This window comes from Pteronotus mesoamericanus, unplaced genomic scaffold, assembly GCF_021234165.1.
Source record: "Pteronotus mesoamericanus isolate MK-2021 breed Mesoamerican mustached bat unplaced genomic scaffold, CSHL_Meso_final contig_58, whole genome shotgun sequence".
NCBI classification, from domain to species: domain Eukaryota; kingdom Metazoa; phylum Chordata; class Mammalia; order Chiroptera; family Mormoopidae; genus Pteronotus; species Pteronotus mesoamericanus.
In genome coordinates this window covers 223,390-245,039 of record NW_026555205.1, presented here as the reverse complement: position 1 = coordinate 245,039, position 21,650 = coordinate 223,390, and the positions used below count along the sequence as shown (strand labels likewise).

General features: G+C 37.0%; 1 protein-coding gene across 1 annotated transcript in view; it reads left to right on the top strand.

Moving 5' to 3' along the window:
- The window catches only part of LUZP4 (leucine zipper protein 4), a 41,255-nt gene that overhangs the window by 15,487 nt on the left and 4,118 nt on the right, over positions 1-21,650 (top strand). Inside the window, 1 exon segment of the mRNA XM_054580391.1 lies at positions 21,159-21,290. Within this exon segment, the coding sequence (XP_054436366.1) occupies positions 21,159-21,290 (132 nt within the window).

Genomic DNA, 21,650 nt, shown 5'->3' with positions numbered 1-21,650 from the left:
TTCCCTCCTTATCTCCTTTTGGGAGCAGCTTCTTGTCCTGTGACTGCTTCTTGACCCCTTCTCTCTGCATGTACACACTGAGGTACTGTAGTTTAGGGTCATGCACAACACACATGCCCCCTTTGTCCGGGACCCCTTAAAACAAATCTCGGATTCAGGGAGTCACAGACCTGCTTCAATCTGCTGCCGTTGGTGCGTCCCATAATGTGAGTAGTAAAGGCTGCCTGCTCCACCCAGCCCTCCTTGTTGTTTGTTCAGCTTATCCGAACCCACAGCTGAGATCCCTGGACTCAGCCTCCTGCATTACACTAAGAATTATTGTATTCCTAAAAGTATCTTCTATGAACATTATAACAGAGCTCTTTCTCTAAAGAATTTAATTATTTAATCAAGATAATGTTATTGCACTCTGCCAGGGAAATCTGCCTCAAAAAAAAAAAAGGATAGTTAAGTATATGTAAGTTAATATCTAATTTTTTACTGAAATATCATAAAGCTTAATTTTCATTCTAGGTACATAAAATCTTCTATGTTGTTATCACCTAAGTGGGAATGGTTACCTATTTGTTCTTTTCTTATCATGCCTACTTACTATTTTAAAAACCTGAGAGACTGATAATGGTCTCTATATCCTGTGACTGAAATAATTGGTCAGAGAAATCACTGTGTGTTTGTTTTTCCTAAAATTTCAGATTAAGAAGGAACCTCAGAGGGTCACTGAATCTAACCTGTTGAAATAGTCATCCAGCTTCTGCTTTAGTATTTCCAGTAACACCACTTTACGGAATGATGCCAACCGAACTGCACTGGTCAGGGCTTCCCCAGTGTCACTGCTTTAATTCAAGGCCGCTTATCACATTTCCTTTAGAGTTTTGGCCCATTATTATAGTTTTAATTATCAGAATGTCTCTGTGTAGTGCAGAAATCGGTTTTCCTGTAACTTCTATCCACTTGTGCTGCCCTTTAGTGCTGGACAGAATAATAGTTTTTCTTCCCTCTTCCATAAGATTATTTAGAATTAATTATGGTCCCTTTAGGTTTCTCTTCTGTAGATTGAACCTCCACGATTTCTTTAATCATGCTTCACATGACATGATTTAAATGTCCTTACAAATCTAATTGATATACCTGGTTTCAATCTAGTTCTTCAGTTAATATATGTGGTCAATACTACAGCAAAACTCAATGAATGTATTATTTCCCTTTTACTGGGTATTTCTATTGAGGGCAGTAACCACATGGTTCTTAGCTGAATGTGACAAACTCTAGTTGTCTTAAACATTGAAGCCATTTATTTATTTATAAAGATTTTATTTATTATTTTTAGAGAGAGGGAAGGGTGGGAGATTGAGAGGGAGAGAAACATTGATGTGTGATAGGAACATGGATCAGTTGCCTCTCACTCACCGCCAGCCAAGGACCTGGTCTGCAACCCAAACATATGCCCCGACAGGAAATCAAATTGACCACCTTTTGGTTTGCGGGATGATGCCCAATCCACTGAGCCACACCAGTCAGGGCTGGAAGTTATTTATGGAAAGTCAGTTGGGTACTTCAAGAAAAAGACAGAGGCTCTAGTGAACCAGGCTCAAAAAAAAAAAAAAGTGCACTAACCAAGAAAGGCTAGAAATTCAGAACTGCAACTATAATCACACCTCAAAATTAATCTGATGAGGATATCACTGCCATACACTAATACCTGAATTTGATCCACTGGCATTGCTGCCCCTAGAGACTGGCTGTTTTGGCCAAAACAAATTTATACTGTTTCTGCTTCTGTGTTTTACTAATACCAGATTCCACATATGTTAAGTCTAAGTCATATGTTTTTGCTATAGTTTTTTGGGGAATTTTCTTGATCTGTAATGAGAGACAGGCTCTAACACTCAATGAGGCTGTAATGGTGGGATTTTCACAAAAATAAGAAGGAACGTCATTTGCTATACAGCTAACTGATGTTTTAAAAGTTTCTTGGGTTGCTTTGTTTGTTTGTTTTTTTAGCTTTTGTGTGGAGAATAGACATAATGAGCCAGGGCAGAAGTAGACAGGTCAGTTAGAAAGCACTTTTAATAATCCAGGCAGGAAATGATGATGGCATAAATCAAGATGGTAGTAATGAAGGTTCATGAGATTCTGTATATATTTTGAAGGTAGAACTCACAGAACTTGCAGATAGACTGGATATAGGATGTGATAGAAAAATAAGAGTCAAGCATGATTTCAAAACTTTTGGTCTGAGCAATTAGAGGAATAGAGTTTCCATTTACTTAAATGGAGCAGAACATGGGAGGAGCAGGTTTTCTGAGATAACATAAGAACTTGGGCTTGAAAAATTAAGTTTTTGATGACTATTGTATATCTGAGTAGAGATGTTGAGTAGATAGATAGTTATACCAACTTTCAGTGGAGCGGTCCAAGCTAGAGAGTAAAATTTGGTAGACATCAGTATGTTACCGGACAGGGGACCTGGCCCTGAGGGGGCCTGCCTAGGGCCAGCCGGTATTGTGTGGATTCTTGACTTTGTGTAGGAAAGATTTCACAACATGAGTCCAGGTGACTATGAGGAAACATTTTTTAAAGCTGGGGACAGTGAAACAAGGAAGGGCTCAGCATAGAAGAAGCAACAGGAGAGGCTAGGCTGGGCTGCCTTAGCTCACTGGGAAATCATTGAAAAGGGGACCTTTCAGACAGGGTCAAGGGATTAGCCTGAGATAAGCTTCTGCTGCCCATTGTTCCACTAGTTGCAAGTCTCTGGGTCCCTTAGAGTTTATGAGATATGTACCTGTCGGGGAAGAAATGAGGAAAGAAGAGAGGAATGGGAATGGTGTGGGCTGTTCTCCAGAGGGAAACAACAAGTGCTGGGTCCTATGTCTTGAGGTTTTCATCTCTCTCTTGCAGGTGAGAATCTTAGGGGAGATCTCAGGGGAGGGTTTCAGCAGAATGTTCATAAGTTCTCCAGGTGTGCTCTTTCAGGACCTTGGTTTCCACTGACTGGTCAGTGACAGGACGGGGGTTCATTAGTCATTGCAGCTGATCCTGGCATCGCCCGCCTGATTTTGCTGCTTTTCTTGGCCAGGAGCTGAAATATAACTGAGGCCTAGATGTTATCTTTAGGGTGGTGACCTTCTGTATTTAGCTGTAAATTGCTTGGCCATTTTGTTTAGCTGTCTGTCTCAGTTTCCCTATTCCTCTTATCAAGGAATTTTCCTGGCTTCTTACTATCCTGCCTCAAGTATATGGTCATACACCAATTAATGACAGAGATGCATTCTGAGAAATGCATCCTTAAGCTATTTCGTCATTGTGGGAACATAGTATAATGCACTTACCCAAACTTAAATGGCACAGCCTACTGCACACTTAGGCTATATGGCATACCACTGCTATATATACACTCCATCTTTGACCCAGGTGTTGTTATGCGACACATGACTGTAATGCTACTTTTGGTTCACAGGCCAGTGCTCAATCCACTGAGCCACACTAGCTAGGGCTATGTACAGCTACTTTTGAAAACCACGAGACTGGATGAGGTCACTGAAGAAGTGTATATAAATAGAAAAATCATCCAAGGACTGAGCTCTGGCTCTAATGTTTGAAGCAGCGGTTCCCAAAGTTTGGTCCCTAGACCAAGAACATTAGCATCACATCAGAACTTCTTAGGAATGTTCATTTTCCTTTCTGGTTCCTGACCTACTAAATCAGACAATCTGAGGGTGGAGCTCAGCAAACTGTTTTAATAAGTCATCCAGGTTGATTCTGATGTATGCTAAACTTTGAGCACAAATGGTATAGAAGTCAGGGAGATGAGGCGGGGCCAGAAAGAAAGAAACTTAAATGGACCACTTAGTGGGATAGAAGGAAACCCAGGAAAGCATGATGTCCTCGGAGTCAAGTGAAGAGAGCACTTCAAGGAGGAAAGAGTGATCAATTGCATCAAATACTGCTGGTATGTCAAATAAATCAGTTCTAGTCTTTTTTGGAAGATGAACTATACTTCATCCTGTTGACCTCCACTGGATTCTTTCTATAAATCCTCCATTTTGTTTAACCAAGAGTTATTTCCAATTAAAAGATTGTTGACTAAAAAATGCCCAGTTGTTCTATAGTTGATTTGGAGAAACAATATTCTTAATTGTACATTAATCCTTATGTAGCAGAGGACTCTGTTTGAACCTCAGCCTATTTGAATGAAGACAAAGAACTCTTCCTAAGAAAAAGTTTTGCAAGGTTAGACTCATTAAGTAACAAAGTCTTATTTTTCAGAGGAGAGAAGCAATCTTATGCAAAACAATTTTATGAGAGGTGTGTGTCTCTCTGTCAAAGTTGTCTTTTGGCCCAATTTCTAGTAGGCTCAATTCTGAAACCTAGGGAGAGAAAGAAGTGGGAACTTTAAAAAAACAACAACAACAAAAAACCACCTCTACCACCAACAATAACAAAAAACTGAGAAAAAATGTGCCAGTGAAACTCTTTATGACATTGGGATTCTAGAAGCATCACTTTAGTGTCCTTCTAATTAATGTGACAGAGAAGGAGAGACAAATTCTCTATTCAGCATGTGGTTTTTGCCTTCTTAAGGGTTTCAGTTCCTTGTCCATAGCAGATGATGGAGCCTGGAAGACATGATGGTACCAATAAAAGGAGTCCAGAGGAAGAGAAAAGGAAAGACATATCAGGTTATGCCTGGCAGCTAACTGGATTGTTTGTGATTACATTTATGAAGGACCACCCCCAGGAAATATTAGGGGAAACATATTTGAGGTTCTTAGATATACTTCAAAAACATATGGAAATAGAAACCATTAAAATTTGAGTTATTTTTATGAATGTAATTCCTTTTAATACCCAAAGGCTGAGTGTGGGGCCTGGGAAAGTTGGTGTAATACATAGAAAATTTTTCATTTATTAAGATTCTACCTTTGTTATACATTTATTTCCTCTCTTATTCAACATGAGTTCTTCTGTTAGCACTCTTAATTCTATCATTTCTGTTGCCTCTGGTATAGGGAATGTGTTCATTGATTTATTTCCTATTTTCTTTCCTTTATTTTTAATGCCTCTCTTTTCACTTGCTCCTTTCTCATAGCCTATAATCATGTTTAATTAAATTGTTGCCATTAAAGAAAAACCACTCTATTTTACCTCGTGTAAATAGTTTTTAAAAGAATGAATTCTAGAGTCATACTGCCTGGGTTTGAATATAGCTCCATTATTTGCTAGCGATGTATCCTTGGGCAAATTTTTTCAATGCCTCTGTCCCTTCGTTCCCTTATCTGTAAAAAAGGAAATAACAGTATTTTTTACTGTATGGGTTATTGTAAAGGTTAAATGAGTGGATATTTGTAAAGATCTTAGAACAGCTCCTGGCAGATAGTAAATGCTATATGTGTTTGTTATATAAAAATTAACCAGCTAATTGATTGATCCTGAATTTATGGTTTGTTATAAATCTATTGAAGGTCAAAACCTTCTCTTAATTAATAAATTTAAGGAATTATTAAGTTCTTAGCTAATTTGATCTTCCAAAAACACTTGGCACAGTGGACCACTAGGTTCCTCTTTGAATTCTCTGTTTCTTGGATACCTGTTTTCTGTTTCTCCCCATATGTCTCTGATATTTTCTACTTAGTTTCTTTTATAATTTCCTTCAGTTTCTGTCTTTGATCCTCTTCCCTTCTCACTCTATAATTTAATAAGTCTGATAGAAAAAAAAGCTTCAAATCATCATAATATGAAAGCCTCTCCATAATTTAATCTCTGTTGATCTCTTCACTCTCACCTTTCAGTACCCTATGACATGGAATGGCTTGAACTTTCCTGAATGTTTTGATAGTGCTACTTCCTCTGCTAGGAAATACCTTACTACCCTTACAAATATTCCAGAATTTTTCAAGTGTTAAATGAATTTTTCTTGATACTTTAGGTGGATTTTCTCCTTTACATCTGATTTTTATTTTGCAGATACCAGTATTCTAAGAGTCTAAGATTTAAGGGGCTCAGTATTTGTTGACAGACTGAATTATGGCACCTAAATTAATATTTTGCATCTATTTATTGTTTAAAGGCAACTGTATATGGCTTGAGAAAAAGATATATTTATTAATCTTTAGATCCCTCATATGAAACAATGACTTATTTATAACAAACAGTCAAATAATTTACATTTTAAAATTTCTTCAGATATTTATGTTGTGGTTTCTGTAACAACTTGAACAAGCTTTTAGTTCTCAAAGTTTATTAATTTGATTTTAATTTCCTCTGAAGAACCTCTGAGTGACAAATAGGATTCCTCTAAGCATTTAACAATAGCGTGTACTGAGCAGTGTCTAGGCGATGTAAGGAATAAATTACGTATTTCTTAAGAAATGTCATGGACACATCTTTAGGGAAGTCATCATATATGGTACTGCAAGCCTTTGGATAGACCCTCACTGCTAGATTTGTGGTTGCTCTTTGAATTTGAGAGAAGCATAAACTCTGTCCATCACATCAAGAACGTAAGGTTTTATTCTCTAGAAATACTGATAGAAAAGAATAGAAATGAGTTCTTCTAAGAACCCATTAGAAGGGTACAGAAAAAAAAAAGTTGCGGCTGACTGGATGGTGAATGCTCAGAAGAAGCGACGGCTTTAGAAAGAGCGGGAAAGAAATGGGCGGGTCTTTGTGTGTGTGCATGTGTGTATATCAAGTTTTGATTGGAGACCTGGGAAGCGATATACGCCTAGCTCCACCCCTTGAGCCCTAGCAACTAAAGGGAAAGAGCGTGATTGGCTGTTGAGTCTAGTAACGACAACAGCGAGCTGTGAGAGAGCGCCACGCGAAGTCGGCTCAGCGGGTGGTGAGATCAAGTACTGGGAAGATGGCTTCGTTTTCCAACCTAGCACCTTCTGGAAAGGCACTGACAAACCCTAAGGATTTGGGAAAGATGTCCTTTCTAGATATGTCTCTGGGTATGTAGATCCGGATCCCAGGCTCTGCTACTCTGGGCGGCAGGACTAGAGCAGACCTTGCGTCAGGCAGCCAGTCACCACCCCAAACCAGATAAAGAAGTCCGCCCAGCCCATCTCTCCTCTCAGCTTCCGTTCTCCAGCCCCTCTAGCTCTGCCCTCTTAGGTGGGAAACTGACCACTGGCCATAGTGTGGGTAGTAAGGATTGCTGGGAGAGGATGGGCAGAGGAAATAATAGCAGGCTACTTCTATATTTTTTCCTTTCCTAAGGAATGGCAGCAAGCTCCCCCCTCCCTTCACACAAGTGGGGTCACTTGCTCTTCGGGTCGGAGCGCGTGACACAAATGAAGCCTTAGTGACTTTGCAGCAGTGGTAAAGCGGTGATTTCACTAGTTCTTATTCACTTCAGACCACCTTTCCCCTCCATTGGTGCCTTCTACTCTTGTACCTCAGACCTCCACAGGCCATCCTGTGCTTTAGAAATGATGTGAGGGGACGAGGGATGGGGGACGGAGGGGCAAGTGGCTGTAGCCACTGAGGAGTCCCTGCACTGCCCGTGGCCGTAGAGGAGTAGAATTGTTAAATAGATGTGGCAGAAGGGGACATACTTGACTTGTTTCTGATCTTAGAGGGAAAACTTTCAGTCTTTCACCATTAATCATTATTTTAACTGTGGGTTTTTCTCGGATGCCTTTTATGAGGTTGAGGAAGTTACCTAACTGCTTACCCTTACCTCTGTTTTCTCCTTTAAGATGTTTTTTTTGCAATCTATTTGATGATCAGTATCAACAGGCTTTATTCTTCTAACACGTAATACTTGTGATTCCAGATTGTTACTTGTCCCCTACACCCAGCTCTAACCTAAGTTCTAAAATATTTCGTGGCATTAAAATGACTTTTAAAAAATAATATTTGGTCACTGGTTAGGGCTGGGACTAAGGTGAAGCAAGTGAGGCACTTGCCAGGGGTGAAAAATTTCAGAGGATACCAAAAATTCAGTGATCAAGATAAATATATATTTTAATGAAATATATTTAAAAATCAAATAGACAAAGTACAGCCCTCTGGCAGTCAGCTGTTTTTGTAAATAATTTTTAAATAAAGGAATTAGAGTGAGTTAAGTGAGGCAAGGTTGTGCAAGTATGGGGTCTGGTCTGGCCTTTTATTGTTGTTGTTGATATTCATCAGGGATTGTTCTTACATTGATTTTTATTTTTGAAAGTATTGTGTTAAATACTATTTTTATTTTTGAATACTTTTTTGGAGCCTCCTTAAATTTTGTGCCTGAAATGAGTGCCTTGCTTGCCTCACCACCCTAGGCCTTGCCCTGTCACTGAGACCCTGAATGGGGGAAAATCCTAGAATGGAGGTGAATATATAGCACCTATTGCTTCCTGCATTTTGCTTTGTGTTGATTTCATTGATATTTTAGCAGCTGCTTATAGAGGTAAACAATATAAACTGATAAATAACTAAAGCAATTGGTTTCTCTCAAAATTCAGAGAAATGGGGGCCATAGTTGGAGAGTGGCCTGGTCCCAAAAATTTAGTGGTTGTATGTACCTTGTGCAAGTTGCTTTATCTCTTGGAGACTTAGTTTCCTCAAATGAGTAGTATTTGCATCATAGAGTTCCTGAGGATTAAATGAGCTAAGACAGGAAATGCGCAAAAAAGTTGAATAAATGTTTGCTGTATATACTTCAGAAAGTAAGCCTTAAACCTCACTTTTGGGTAGCTAGCAATTTTTAATTTTTGTATTTTTAAATTACAGTTGACATGCAATATTATACTAGTTTCAGTTATACAACATAGTGATTAAATGTTTATATAACTTAGGAAGTAAGTGCTCTCCCCATGAGCCTTAGATAGCTAGCAATTTGGCAAGCTGGAGTAGGTACCTGCTCTCTCTGGATTTAGGTATCAAATTTTAGTGATGTAGTAGACTTGAGACAGTTAAAAAACATCCAGTTGAAAGATAGGTTTAAATAGTAGATAATGCCAAGCTCTGTCAAACTGTGGTGGTGGTGGTGTGTGTGTGGCGGGGGCAGGGGGATATTGGTAGTTTGATGTAACTTGGACAATAGCAGAGTCAAGGGATTCAGGAGGCACTATAAGTATATTATTACAGCTAGGAGGATATTGGAGGGTCTGATTTCAGGAAAATTGGCTCGAATCATATGTAAACGTCTGAGGAAAGATGTTGAATGGAGTGTACTAACTTAGTTGGAGTTTCCATGAGAATAAATTCTTATAATCATACAGTTGTAAAAAATCTTTAGAGGTCATTGTTTCACACTCTTACACATTTGTTCTCCATATCTTTATACCATTTCGGACAAATGAGAGTACAGGTTCCGATCTTTTCAGGGAAACAGGTAAAACTTTTGATTAGTTATTAAAAGCCCTTCTAGTTTGAAGCCAAGAAAAATGCATCATGAAGAGCAAATACATGTTTCTATGACTTGATGAGAAATCCATACTTTTCCAATAAATTTCGCCATGTTTTTACTCAAGTGAAAATACTACCTTTAACAGTCGATATCTTTGTCTTTGGATAACGACACATATGCATTAGATAAGCAATTTGATATTATACATCCATTATTTTATATTATTTATATACTTAGATAAATGTTATTTATATTATATTGAATGTAAGAGTATTCCATTTTAATAGGTATTAAAATAGGAAAAGGCTCTACACATTTATTTTTGTTCTTTTCTGTAGTAAACATTCCAAAAAGGTATTATAGTCTCTTTTTAGAAATAAAAAGCAAAAATAAGAACAAAATTGGAACTGCCAACAGCAAGAACTTAATGGGAACTGCACGTCCCTATTCACCACTACCAACTAAAGGAGACTAAGGCAACAAAAGTACTGAAGTTAGAGAGGAACCCCTTTTTGCTTGCTAGATGTATTGGGTAATAGCTCCATAAATATTTATGATGCATCCACTTTGTGTTAAGCATTGTGCTAGGCACTTAGTACACTGATAAATAAACTATGATTTCTTCTGAAGTAACTCATAATCTAGTTGCAGAGGCAGCTAAGTGAATATGTACAATAATATGTTGTTTTAAGTGTTCAGAAGTATGTATAGTCAGTCTCTCAGAAATTAAAAGAAACCTAAGTCACTTTTTGGGAGGTTTCCAGTATTTTAAGTACTTTTAAAAAATGACAAAACCGTGTTTATAAAACTTGGGATGTATTTTAAATGTTTACAAATAATAAGCTATTGCATTTATAATTAAAAAATCCATATTCTAAAATACAAGGCAATATAATTATGGTTTTCACAAGAAAAGTAATTATATAATTTATATTAAAATTTGATTATTCATACGGTACCTTACACAGTGTGGTCTATTTTAAACCGTATTAGGGATGTTGCTTTTCTTCAATCCTGGTAATGTATTTCTGAAACTAAGTATTTCTGACTTAGGTCAAAAATTCAAATTTGAGGCTCTTTGGTGCAGTCTGGGCCAAGTGGTTCTCCCTGAGAGATTGTCAAAGTGTCCTGCAGATGGATTCAGTGAAAAACATCACTACAGAGAGTAGCATGAATAAATCACCAGGTTTCTGTAATAATATTCCTGAGGACTAAAGGAAAGGACATGAGAATATGGAAAAAGATTGATAGTTATGTTAATGACACCTTCAGAACCTTATAGACTATGTTGAAAGGGTCCTTACACTCCTTACTGAGTTCTAAAGCATTTGTTTTCTCTTCTCTATGGAGAGGCTGAGTAGCAATTGAATTTCATCTCTAAGTCATAGCTGATAAGTTCTTTGATTTCTTGCTGAGGGTATTATTATACAATTCCATTACAATGCAACACATCAAATGGTGGTCTCTGAAATTACAAAATCCAGGGATGAAAATTGTGTTTAATTTGACTTTTTTAAAATGCTGCAATACATTTCAACACTGTAAGTAATTGAAACATTAAAAAAAAATTGAGTTTTTCAGTGACATTATAAAGGGCCATTAGTTTCAAAGATCAAGACCTCTGGTGTTTCTCAGGTGTTTTTTTCTCTGCTGTGAAACCATATGTTATTAATTTTGGCCCACTTAACATACACTCTTGTATACACAGAGGGGAAAGAAAGCCCAAAACAGAAAAATTAAATATTTTTTACAGGCCACATGCATACACATGAGAAAACCTTTTAGTGTTTCATTAACTATTAAATGTCAATTGTGTTTAATTAAAATATTTATTAAATGGGTGAGAGTAAAATATAGCATTAACTAAAATATAAAGGTGGGAAAAAGCCTAGAATCACCCTGAAACTGGAAACAGAAACATTAAGCAGTAAAGTGCCAGTACCTCATTTTACAAATGAGAAATCTGAGCCCAAAGAGGGGAAGTGATATACCCAAGGTTAGCTAATGGCAGAACTGGGATTAGAACATAAATCTGATCATGGAGAACTTTTAAAGTCATGCTAAGGTTTTTAAATGTTATCTATGGGTCAGTTGTACTCTACCTTGGCTGTGCATCAGAATCACCTTGTTACCTAACAGTCAAATAAAGAACCATTTAAAAAAAAGAATTAAAGGAATTTTATCACTCAATTCATTGATTCTTTCACTTAGGATATACCTAAGTGTTTTGTTTTGTTTTAGTCTCATGGTACATTTTTATGTTGGAGACATAGGTATTGTTCCTTAATTTCATTTTTTCCAATTATTTGTCAATTTGCATATTTATGAATTTATTATGAAATACTTACGAAATCCCAAATACCTGGTTTATTTCCAGAAAATCTATCATAGAATGGATGTTTAAGATTATATAGCTCAAGTATATTTATTTTCTCCCTTTTGAACCTGAAACACCTTCAGGACTGAAATTTCCTACTCACTTGACTTTCATCACAGTCGGTATTTTAAATACTGATGTCTGGACCCTGCATTAGTTTAGATGAATACTATGTCATACAAGCTTGTCCTGAGATCACACCATATCAGTGTTCTAAGTGCAAAGAGAAGTGGAATAGTTGGTATTTGGCCAGAGGTGAGGTAAAAGATATGTGTTATGTAAAGCTTTTCTACTTTATTGGTAGACATGCATAACTTGACTTTAAAAAAATAAACACTTGCTTTTAAAGATTGAATGTTGTATTAAATGTGCCTATCATTCACCTTTTCATTGGCTACCCTCCTTTTGTAGTCTAAGCAGCTTTATAGTTTTTGCTAAAATGAGTTTCCTTTAAAGTGTGGACTTAGTTTTTGAAGATATTCAGATGAAATAGAAATTACTAGATAACAGAAAAGATGGTGATTACCTTTCAAATAGCTGTGCAGTAATACTATGAATTTTCTCTATATAAAAAGTATTGATCAATTTCCTGATTTCTTCATAAGTTATGTAAATGTCTAACCACTATGACATACACCTGAAACTAATATATATTAAATATCAACTATAACTGAAAAAAATTTTTTAAAAACTTGAACTTCTTGATTTCATGTGATACCTACAATACTGCCAAGCACATAGAATGTTTTCAGTAAGTGCTTGTTTTTTTTTTGTTTTTGTTTCTTTCTTATTTTATTTTAATTTATTTCTCAAATACATTTGTCTCTGCCTACCCCCCACCACTTTCCCTTGCCCCCTCCCTCCTTCCCTCCCTCAGCTCTTCACCTTTGGTTTTGTCCATGAGTCCTTGCTATATGTTCCTTGACTTTCCCCTTCTCTTCCTTGTCCCCGCCCCACTCCCTCCTTCCCTGTTGTCTCTGTTGATTTCTTTTCCTTTCAGTGTTGCTGGTCTTATTTTCCTTGCATCTTTGTATTGTTGGTTAAGTTCCACGTATAGGTGAGATCATGTGGTATTTGTCTTTCACCCCCTGGCTTATTTCACTTAGCATAATGCTCTCCAGTTCCATCCATGCTGTCGCGAAGTTTAGTAGTTCTTTTTTTCTTTCTGCTGCGTAGTATTCCATTGTGTATATGTACCATGACTTTTTGATCCAATTATCTACTGATGGGCATTTAGGTGGCTTTCAACACTTGGCTATTGTCAATTGTGCTGCTATGAATACTGGGGTGCATAGGTTCTTTTGTATTGGCGTTTTGGTGTTCTCAGGGTATAGTCCCAGCAGGGTTCCATTTTCAGCTTTTTGAGGAAATTCCACACTGCTCTCCACAATGGCTGCACCAGTCTGCATTCTCACCAACAGTGTACTAGGGTTCCCTTTTCTCCACAGCCTCGCCAGCACCTCTTGTTTGTTGATCTGTTTATGATGGCCATTCTGACCGGTGTGAGGTGGTACCTCATGGTGGTTTTGATCTGCATTTCTCTGATGGCTAGTGATGCTGAGCATCCTTTCAAATGCCTCTGGGCTCTCTGAATCTCTTCCTTGGAAAAGCGTCTGCCCAGGTCCTTTGCCCATTTTTTGATTGGATCATTTGTCTTCTTGGAGTAGAGTCGAGTGAGTTCATTATATATCTTGGAGATCAAACCTCTATCTGATGTATCATTAGCGAATATGTTTTCCCATAGGGTTGGCTCCCTTTTCATTTTGCTGATGTTTTCTTTTGCCATGCAGAAGCTTCTTATTTTGATGAGGTCCCACTTGTTTATTCTTTCCCTTTTATCCCTTGCTTTAGGAGACATATCAGTGAAACAATTGCTGTGTGGGATATCTGAGAGTTTCCTGCCAATGTTCTCCTCTAGGACTTTGATGGTGTTGCGACTTATATTTAAGTCTTTTATCCATCTTGAGTTTATTTTTGTGTATGGTGTCAGCTGATGATTCAATTTCAATTTTTTGCATGTAGCCGTTCAGCTCTCCCAACACCATTTGTGGAAGAGTCTATTATTGCTCCATTTTATGCTTCTGCCCCCTTTCTCAAATATTAGATGACCATATAGACCTGGGTTTATTTTGGGGCTTTCTATTCTGTTCCCCTGGTCTATGGGTCTGTTCTTGTGCCAGTACCAGATTGTTTTCAGTATAGTGGCTTTGTAGTAGAGTTTGAGGACCGGTACTGTGATCCCTCCTACTTTGTTTTTCTTTCTCAAAATTGCTGAGGCTATTCGGGGTCGTTTATGCTTCCATATAAATTTTTGAAATGTCCTATTTCTGTGAAATATGTCATTGGTATCTTAATAGAGATTGTGTTGAATCTATAAATTGCTTTGGGTAGTATGGACATTTTGATGATATGTTTTCTTCCAATCCATGAGCACGGTATATGCTTCCATTCATTTGTGTCTTCCTTAATTTCTTTTTTCAATATTGTATAGTTTTCTGTGTACAGGTCTTTTACGTCTTTGGTTAAATTTATGCCTAGGTACTTTATTTTTCTTCTTGCTATATCGAATGGTATTTTTTTTCTGATTTCTTCTTCTATTTCATTGCTGGTGTACAAAAATGCCTTTGATTTCTGAATGTTGACTTTGTATCCTGCTGTTTTGCCAAATTCACTTATTAGGTTGAGGAGTTTTTTTGTAGAGTCTACAGGGTTCTCTATGTATACTACCATGTCATCTGCAAACAATGATAGCTTTACTCCTCCTTTCCTATTTGGATGTGTTTTATCTCTTTTTCTTGTCTGACCGCTGTGGCTAGGACTTCCAATATGATGTTGAAAAGAAGTGGTGAGAGCGGACATCCTTGTCGTGTTCCCAATCTTAGTGGAAAAGCTTTCAGTTTTTGCCCGTTGAGTATGATATTGGCTGCAGGTTTTCATATATGGCTTTTATTGCGTTGAGGAATGCCCCATTTATTCCCATTTTGCTGAGTGTTTTGATCATAAATGGGTGCTGTACCTTATCGAATGCTTTTTCTGCATCTATCGAGATGATCATGTGGTTTTGTCTTGTCTTTTATTTATGTGATGTATCACGTTTACTGATTTGTGTATATTGAACCATCCCTGCATGCCTGGAATGAATCCCACTTGATCGTGGTGGATAATCTTTTTAATGTATTGCTGGATGCGGTTTGCCAAGATTTTGTTGAGGACTTTAGCATCTATGTTCATCAGCAAAATTGGCCTGTAGTTTTCTTTCTTTGTAGGGTCTTTATCTGGGTTTGGGATCAGGGTGATGCTGGCCTCATAGAAAGAGTCTGGGAGTCTTCCCTCCTCTTGGATTTTTTGGAATAGTCTGAGAAGGACAGGGGTTAGCTCTTCCTTAAATGTTTTGTAAAATTCTCCTGGGAAACTGTCCGGGCCTGGGCTTTTGTGTGCCAGGAGTTTCTTGATTACTGCTTCAATTTCCCCAGCTGGTATCAGTCTGTTCAAGCTTTCTGTTTCTTATTCCTTCAGTGTTGGAAGATTATACTTTTTTAAAAATTTGTCCATTTCATCAAGATTTTCAAATTCTTGGCATATAATTGTTCGTAGTAGTTTCTGACGATCCTTTGTATTTCTGTGGTATCAGTTGTTATTTCTCCTCTTTCATTTCTGATATTATTAATTTGGGTCCTCTCCCTTTTATTCTTGATGAGTCTGCTTAAAGGCTTGTCAGTTTTATTTATCTTTCCAAAGAACCATCTTCTGGATTGGTTGATCCTTTGAATTGTTCTTTTTGTCTCTATGTCATTCAGCTCTGCTCTGATCTTGACTATTTCCTTCCTTCTACTTGCTCTGGGATTTATTTATCGAAGTGCTTGTAAGCGCTTGTTATTTGATAGATTGACCTGGCACTGTGCTAAAGATTACATGGGATTCTCCCCTCAACCCCCGCCCAGCCCCCGCCCCATTCATAACCCTCACTACTTGTGCCTTAACTCCTCCCATGCCTTACTATATGTCTAGGTACTGACACTCATGGTTTTTCATCATTTGCCTTATCTAATCTTTCCTCCCACAACCCTCCAGCCCTAATCTTCAATTCTAGCCAAGCTGATCTTTTCCATCAATATATTTTATTAATTCCTGGCTCCAAGTCTTTTCGCGTGTTGTTTCTCTGTCTTGGAGCACTCGAATCCTTCCCATCATTCAAATCCTATCCATCAAGGATTTTACAATTGCTCTTGTACACCATAGTTGTTGTCTTTTCTCTTCAGTGTTGGAGAATTTACTTCTATGTTACTCAGTTGGTACTTAATCATATATAAGAAATTCCCAGCCTGCAAATGTGTTGCTACATTCTGATACTTCATTTGTATGCCAGCTGTTGGATGCATAGAGAATTCCCCCATAGAAATATTATAAAGGGGGAATAGTTTTCTAGAACAATGCACAAATGCCTGTTTGGTGTACTGATATTTGGATTGCATCAATCATTTATAATAATATTTTATGCAATAACATAGTACAAGGTAAAATTGAGAATTCTAGGAAGGCATTTCTCATGCCCTAGTTCTAATATCTTTCTATGGGTTCCACCCCCTTACCAATCAGCCTCATTTCCTTGGTGACCTGTGGAGATCTTTGACAACAGGTGGTTCAGTGAGAATGCTGTGAGTTCTGGAGTGTCAATGAAAAGATGACACAAACCTCTGTAAATTTAAGAAAAGAAATGTTTTTTTCTATTTGGGCCAAACTGATGACATCCCCAAGAGCAGAGCTCCAAGAAGCCTTGAAACAGTGCTCTAATTTGGAAGAGTGAGAGAACTTATGTAAGTAGAAGTGTGATATATATCTGGTGTTTTAGCAGTTTCAGTTAGGGTACATACATTTCAATAATTAACAGTTTTATATTAGATGGAGAAAATGTACAGGTAAGGTTGGGACATTGTGCCCCCTTGGCATCAGGGAATCAGAGAACAGAGTTTGGAAACACTTATTCTGAGAGAACAGGCACTGCTTTGTATAATCATTTATCTTTAATGTTGAAACTGTTGAAAAGTATACGTGATTGTTTCCATGGAATGTGCCTGGTAGGAAATTTGAAAGGTTCTATATTTTCTTTTGGTTACTGATTTTTAGTTAAAGCACTTAAAACACCCTTTCTTTGTCAGGGGAGAGCTTTGCCTTGCAAGAGGATGAGTAGAAGAAGGTGAGGCTGTTGAGGCCCCCACAGTCAATATTCCCATTGAATCTGAGGTGAACAGGGAGAGGACTTCTCATTTTTCTTTCTCTTTTTTCCCCAATACTGCCTTAGTATAAACTATTATCTCTTTGTGCTTGGACTATTGCAACTCCTACCCCAAAGTAAATAGTATTCCTTTTTGTAGTCTTACTCTATTCTGTAATTTACTGCCAGTCACAAATTGATATTCCCCAAACCATCAATTTCATAATCTCACTTCTGTGTTCTTTGAAGGTTCTCCATTGCTCACAGCAGTTGTTTGCAGTCTTGGCTAAACATCAAAGTTACTTGGAGGACTTTTTAAAAAATACAAACACTTGAGTTCTACTAAATCATAACCTGAATAGGGGCTCTGTATTTTAAAATAGATTTCTCCAGGTAATTTTGGTACACAGCCAGGGCAGAGGACCACTGACCTACAGGATAACATTTAAACACCTTAGCATGACTTTCAGAACTCTCCATCAGAAGATTTATGTTCTAGTCCTAGTTCGGCCATTAACTAACCTTTGGCCTATTACTTACTTGCCCTCTCTAGTCCTCAGTTTTCTCATTTGTAAAATGAAGGATAGATGCTTTCCTGTTTTATGTTTCTGTTCCCAATTCAGGTTGGTTGTAGGCCTCTTTCTACCTTTATGTTTTAGTTAATGTTATATTTTAGTTTTATTTCAGAAAAGCTGATTTAGGAGGCAGTGTAATGAAACAAATGTGTGGGTGATTATTTTCAACTCTAAAATATAGCCATGACATCCTTTTCATCTTTTAAACAGAGTTTCACTTACCAGTATTATAGACTGTCGGGACAAATTCCTGCTGTCTATTGTGTAGCCTGCATTTCCGCACTCTTCTTTGGTGTGCTTATCTTTCCTTACACAAGTGACCACCGCCTTTGGTGTGAAATGCAATAATAGAATAAATATAACAAAAAATGGAAAAATACCAAAGAGAAAATTGAATTTCCTGTTAGTTAGATGAATTTTATATAGCAGCTGTGGGAGTGTAGTCATTAAACCTGAACCCATTTTATAGGGCTGGCTCCGTTTATCACTTATGAGTCTAAATTAAGTGAAAACAGTGACCATTTCTAAGAAAATTTAAAAGTGAACACCATAACAAAATCCTTTGTAGACTAGGATAATGAATAGCCTTAGAGTAAGGCTAAATAAGTAGGAAAATAATATATTATTGACTCAGAAATTCTCCTTATTGTAGATTTGGATGGATACCAGAGTGTATTTCTACCTTTTCTGTTCTAGAACAATTACTGTGAGTCAGAATATCTTGGTGCTGTTGGCCAAGTAGCAGATATGAAAATTATACCCATTTGTTGAATGTGAACTATGACAGTCAATCTCTGCAAAGTCTGTTTGGGAACATAATTTTTATAAAAAGCCCATCTTGTATGAAATGTTCAACATTTTGTTTTCTGCGATACGATTCCTATTCACTGCTCTTCCTGTGATGTTTGTTCATTCATATTACTAGGGAGTTATATGATATAGGACTGGGTCAAACTGACTTGGGAAAATGCTTCCATACACTAATATATTCAAAAGGAAAGGATTAAAAAATCCTGTGAGATTAACATGGTGCTGTCAGGATGACACTAAGACCAGAGTCTTTATAATGTTACATGTAAATTAAAAAGTATACTGAGAAGGATATGATTATGGGGGAAGAAGGCTCTAGGTATTTCTGGAGACATTTTACATATTTCACTCATGAGTTAAAAAGGATTATGTGAGTTGCAGGGTGGTTTGATTGGAAGTTCAAACAACTTAAGTCCTTTTGGGCAGGTGAGGTTACTGACAAGATTTAAAGCCATGCCATAGCTTCCCCGTATATGATTTCCTGATAATGATTGCGTACCAAATCCTAGGCTGAAGAAATCAAAGGGACAGGGCAGAGTAGGTGCTTGAATGCTGGAGTAGAGGTTGCTGCTATATTATTTGAATGCTAAAAGTGACTTTGTGCACTTAATTTCAAACACAATTGAAAGGAAAATGCTATTTTAATAGGAATATCACATTTAAATTAATGGTCGGTAACCTGGGTGCTGCTGTCCTAATTTGCGGGATAACTATACTTGTGAAGGAGAAAGTATAATGTGGTGACAAGAATCTGGGACTTAGAATCTGTCCCAGCTTGGTAATATATGATTTTGTGCTGTCGAGTAAGTCATGTATTTTTCCTGAGTCCGTTTTCTTCTTTATAAAGAGAAGATAATCTCTGTCGACTTTTAAGCATAGGGCCACAGTACCTGGCATATATGAGTCACTCAATAAATGTTTGTTCTTTTATTATTTCACTTTTTGAGTGTCTCATGTATGTCAGGCATTGTGCCAAGGGCGTTTATGTGGAAGTGCTATGTAAACTTTTAAGTTCTATCAATTTAAAGCTGTTTTATTAATCCACATAGTTTATCCCTTCAGATCCTTGATGTCATAAGACATTAGAAAAATGTTTCTCAACTGTAGCTGTAGATCTGCATAAGAAATGTTCTGCTTTATTTGTTCCTTGTAAGATTCTAAGACAGAGCTTGCCATTATTTTTGGTGCCTCTGAGAACAGGAAAAATTTTAAATCACTGCGAATTGTGTATGAGTGCCATGAGAAAAACAGATCCCAGAGCATTCCCTCATGTCATTGTGAAAAGTATCCACTTAGGAAGGAACTTGTTCTTCCCTTTCTCCTCTCTGAAGCTTTGCTCTCCTATCAGGAATCTACCCATCTAATTGGGTCCTGCAAACTGCGTAGTGATTGTTTCAGGGCTGATGAGGGGGAGGATTTGGAAATTTTAAAATCTTCCTGTGATGTCTTCTAAGATATTGTTAGTTCACTCCCTTATACTGTAATGAGAAAAAAATCTGTACAGAGATGTGTATATATTTTAAATGTAGAATGTAGGGGAAACAACAGAGGAACAAATTGTAGAAGAAAAAGGATTGTATAAGGAATACAAAGAACAGAACATTAAAAACTTTGTCTGCAGGAGATGTGACAACCAATGACTGCTGAGAGGCAGACAGAACAAAGGCTTAAAATGGGATTGCCAAGGAATGATAGCTCAGTTGATTGTTGAGCTTTACACAGGCTTTTACCTTGGAGTTGACAGCCTTTTCCAGGATAATAAGAATCAGAGTTTTGAAGACTTTAGACAGAACTAATACTAAGCAAAATAATAAAGGAGTGGTTAATCTTTGGTATCCAACTGCCTCCTCTTTTGCACCCCTCTCAGCTCCCCTTTTTATTTCTAGTATCGGTAGCTCTTTCTAAATGCCTAGTTTGTGCTTATTTCTAAAGATAACTTGACCCAAGTATGCTTTCATCTATTGTGAGAGCATCCAATTTTTAGAGCTTTTTATCCCAGATGTGAGAACTCTTTTAGAGCAGGTTGTACCTGTCTCTCATTCTTAAAATCATGCCATGTAAGTGTTCTCACTGTGTGAATGTATAAGAACATGTCTGACCACTAAGTCAAGTCTGATTGCTTCTTGCTACTACACTAACCTTCGTTTTTCACCTCTTTGGTATTTCCTGTGAATGTCCATTACCATTGTTTCCTTTCTTACTCTTAAGAAAATAAATGGAACTAATTTTCTAGCACTTATTTTTTGCATTTGTTATTGTTGACACTGTTACAGATATCCCCCATTTCCTCCCTTTTACCTCCCCATCACTCAGACCCTACTTCCCTCCCCCTTCCCCATCTTCATCACATTGTTGTTTGTGTCCATGGGCTAAATATATATGCACATATGTTCTAATCTCTTCTAGCCCCCCAAATCCCTCCCCTCTAAGATCTGTTTAATCAGGGATGATACTATTGCTCTCAAACTAAAATAATGTTTAGTGAAGTCACTTTTAAGTGATTTCCCCCTTAATCTACTCTGAAACTATTTTATTTTTGCATAAATTAAGTAACTATGAATCTGTTAAACAGGAATTTTTTCTTTCTTCTTCCAGGAAACTAATCTTAAAATTGTTTGATCTTAATTAATTGTTTAATCTTAAAATTGTCTGCATTGTTTGAGCTTTGTTATGGTTTTACAAGTTTATTATTATTATAGTGATATATTTTATATTTTATTAAAGCTATTAATTTTTAATAAGTTCTAAAGTATGATGAAGTAGAATATAGATTATTCACTTCAGACACATTGTTGTAATTTGGCATTTTCCATTGTCATCATTTTTATGTGTTTTCTAATACAGATGACATTATAATCCTTAGAAAGATAGAATATCCAAACTTTGAAGAAGATAAGAATGAGACACAGAATGAGGGAGAAAAGAACTCAGTTTCTATACAGCAATCAAATGCTGGTGAGCATCGGCAGAAGAGAGGTAATATACACTGAACATCACATGTGGTAAAAATAATCTGAAATATTTGTGAATAACTACATAAGCAAATTTGCATATTGGAATGTGTTCTAAGGTTGTATTATGTTGCTAGTTTTATTTTTCTTGTAAATGTAGGCATACAGGGTTGGTAAGAATTTATGCCATGACATGAAAAAAATTCAAATAAGTTACTTCCTTAAGGGAGAGCTGGATAAGAATGAAAAATGTTTTGTACTTGTTCACATGCCTGGCTGATTGATCCAATTCCACTTGTAGGAGGCAATACAAGAAAAGCATAGTTAATAATATGGGCACTGTGGCATCCACATTTTGAATAATCTAAATGCTGTAGGGCAAAAA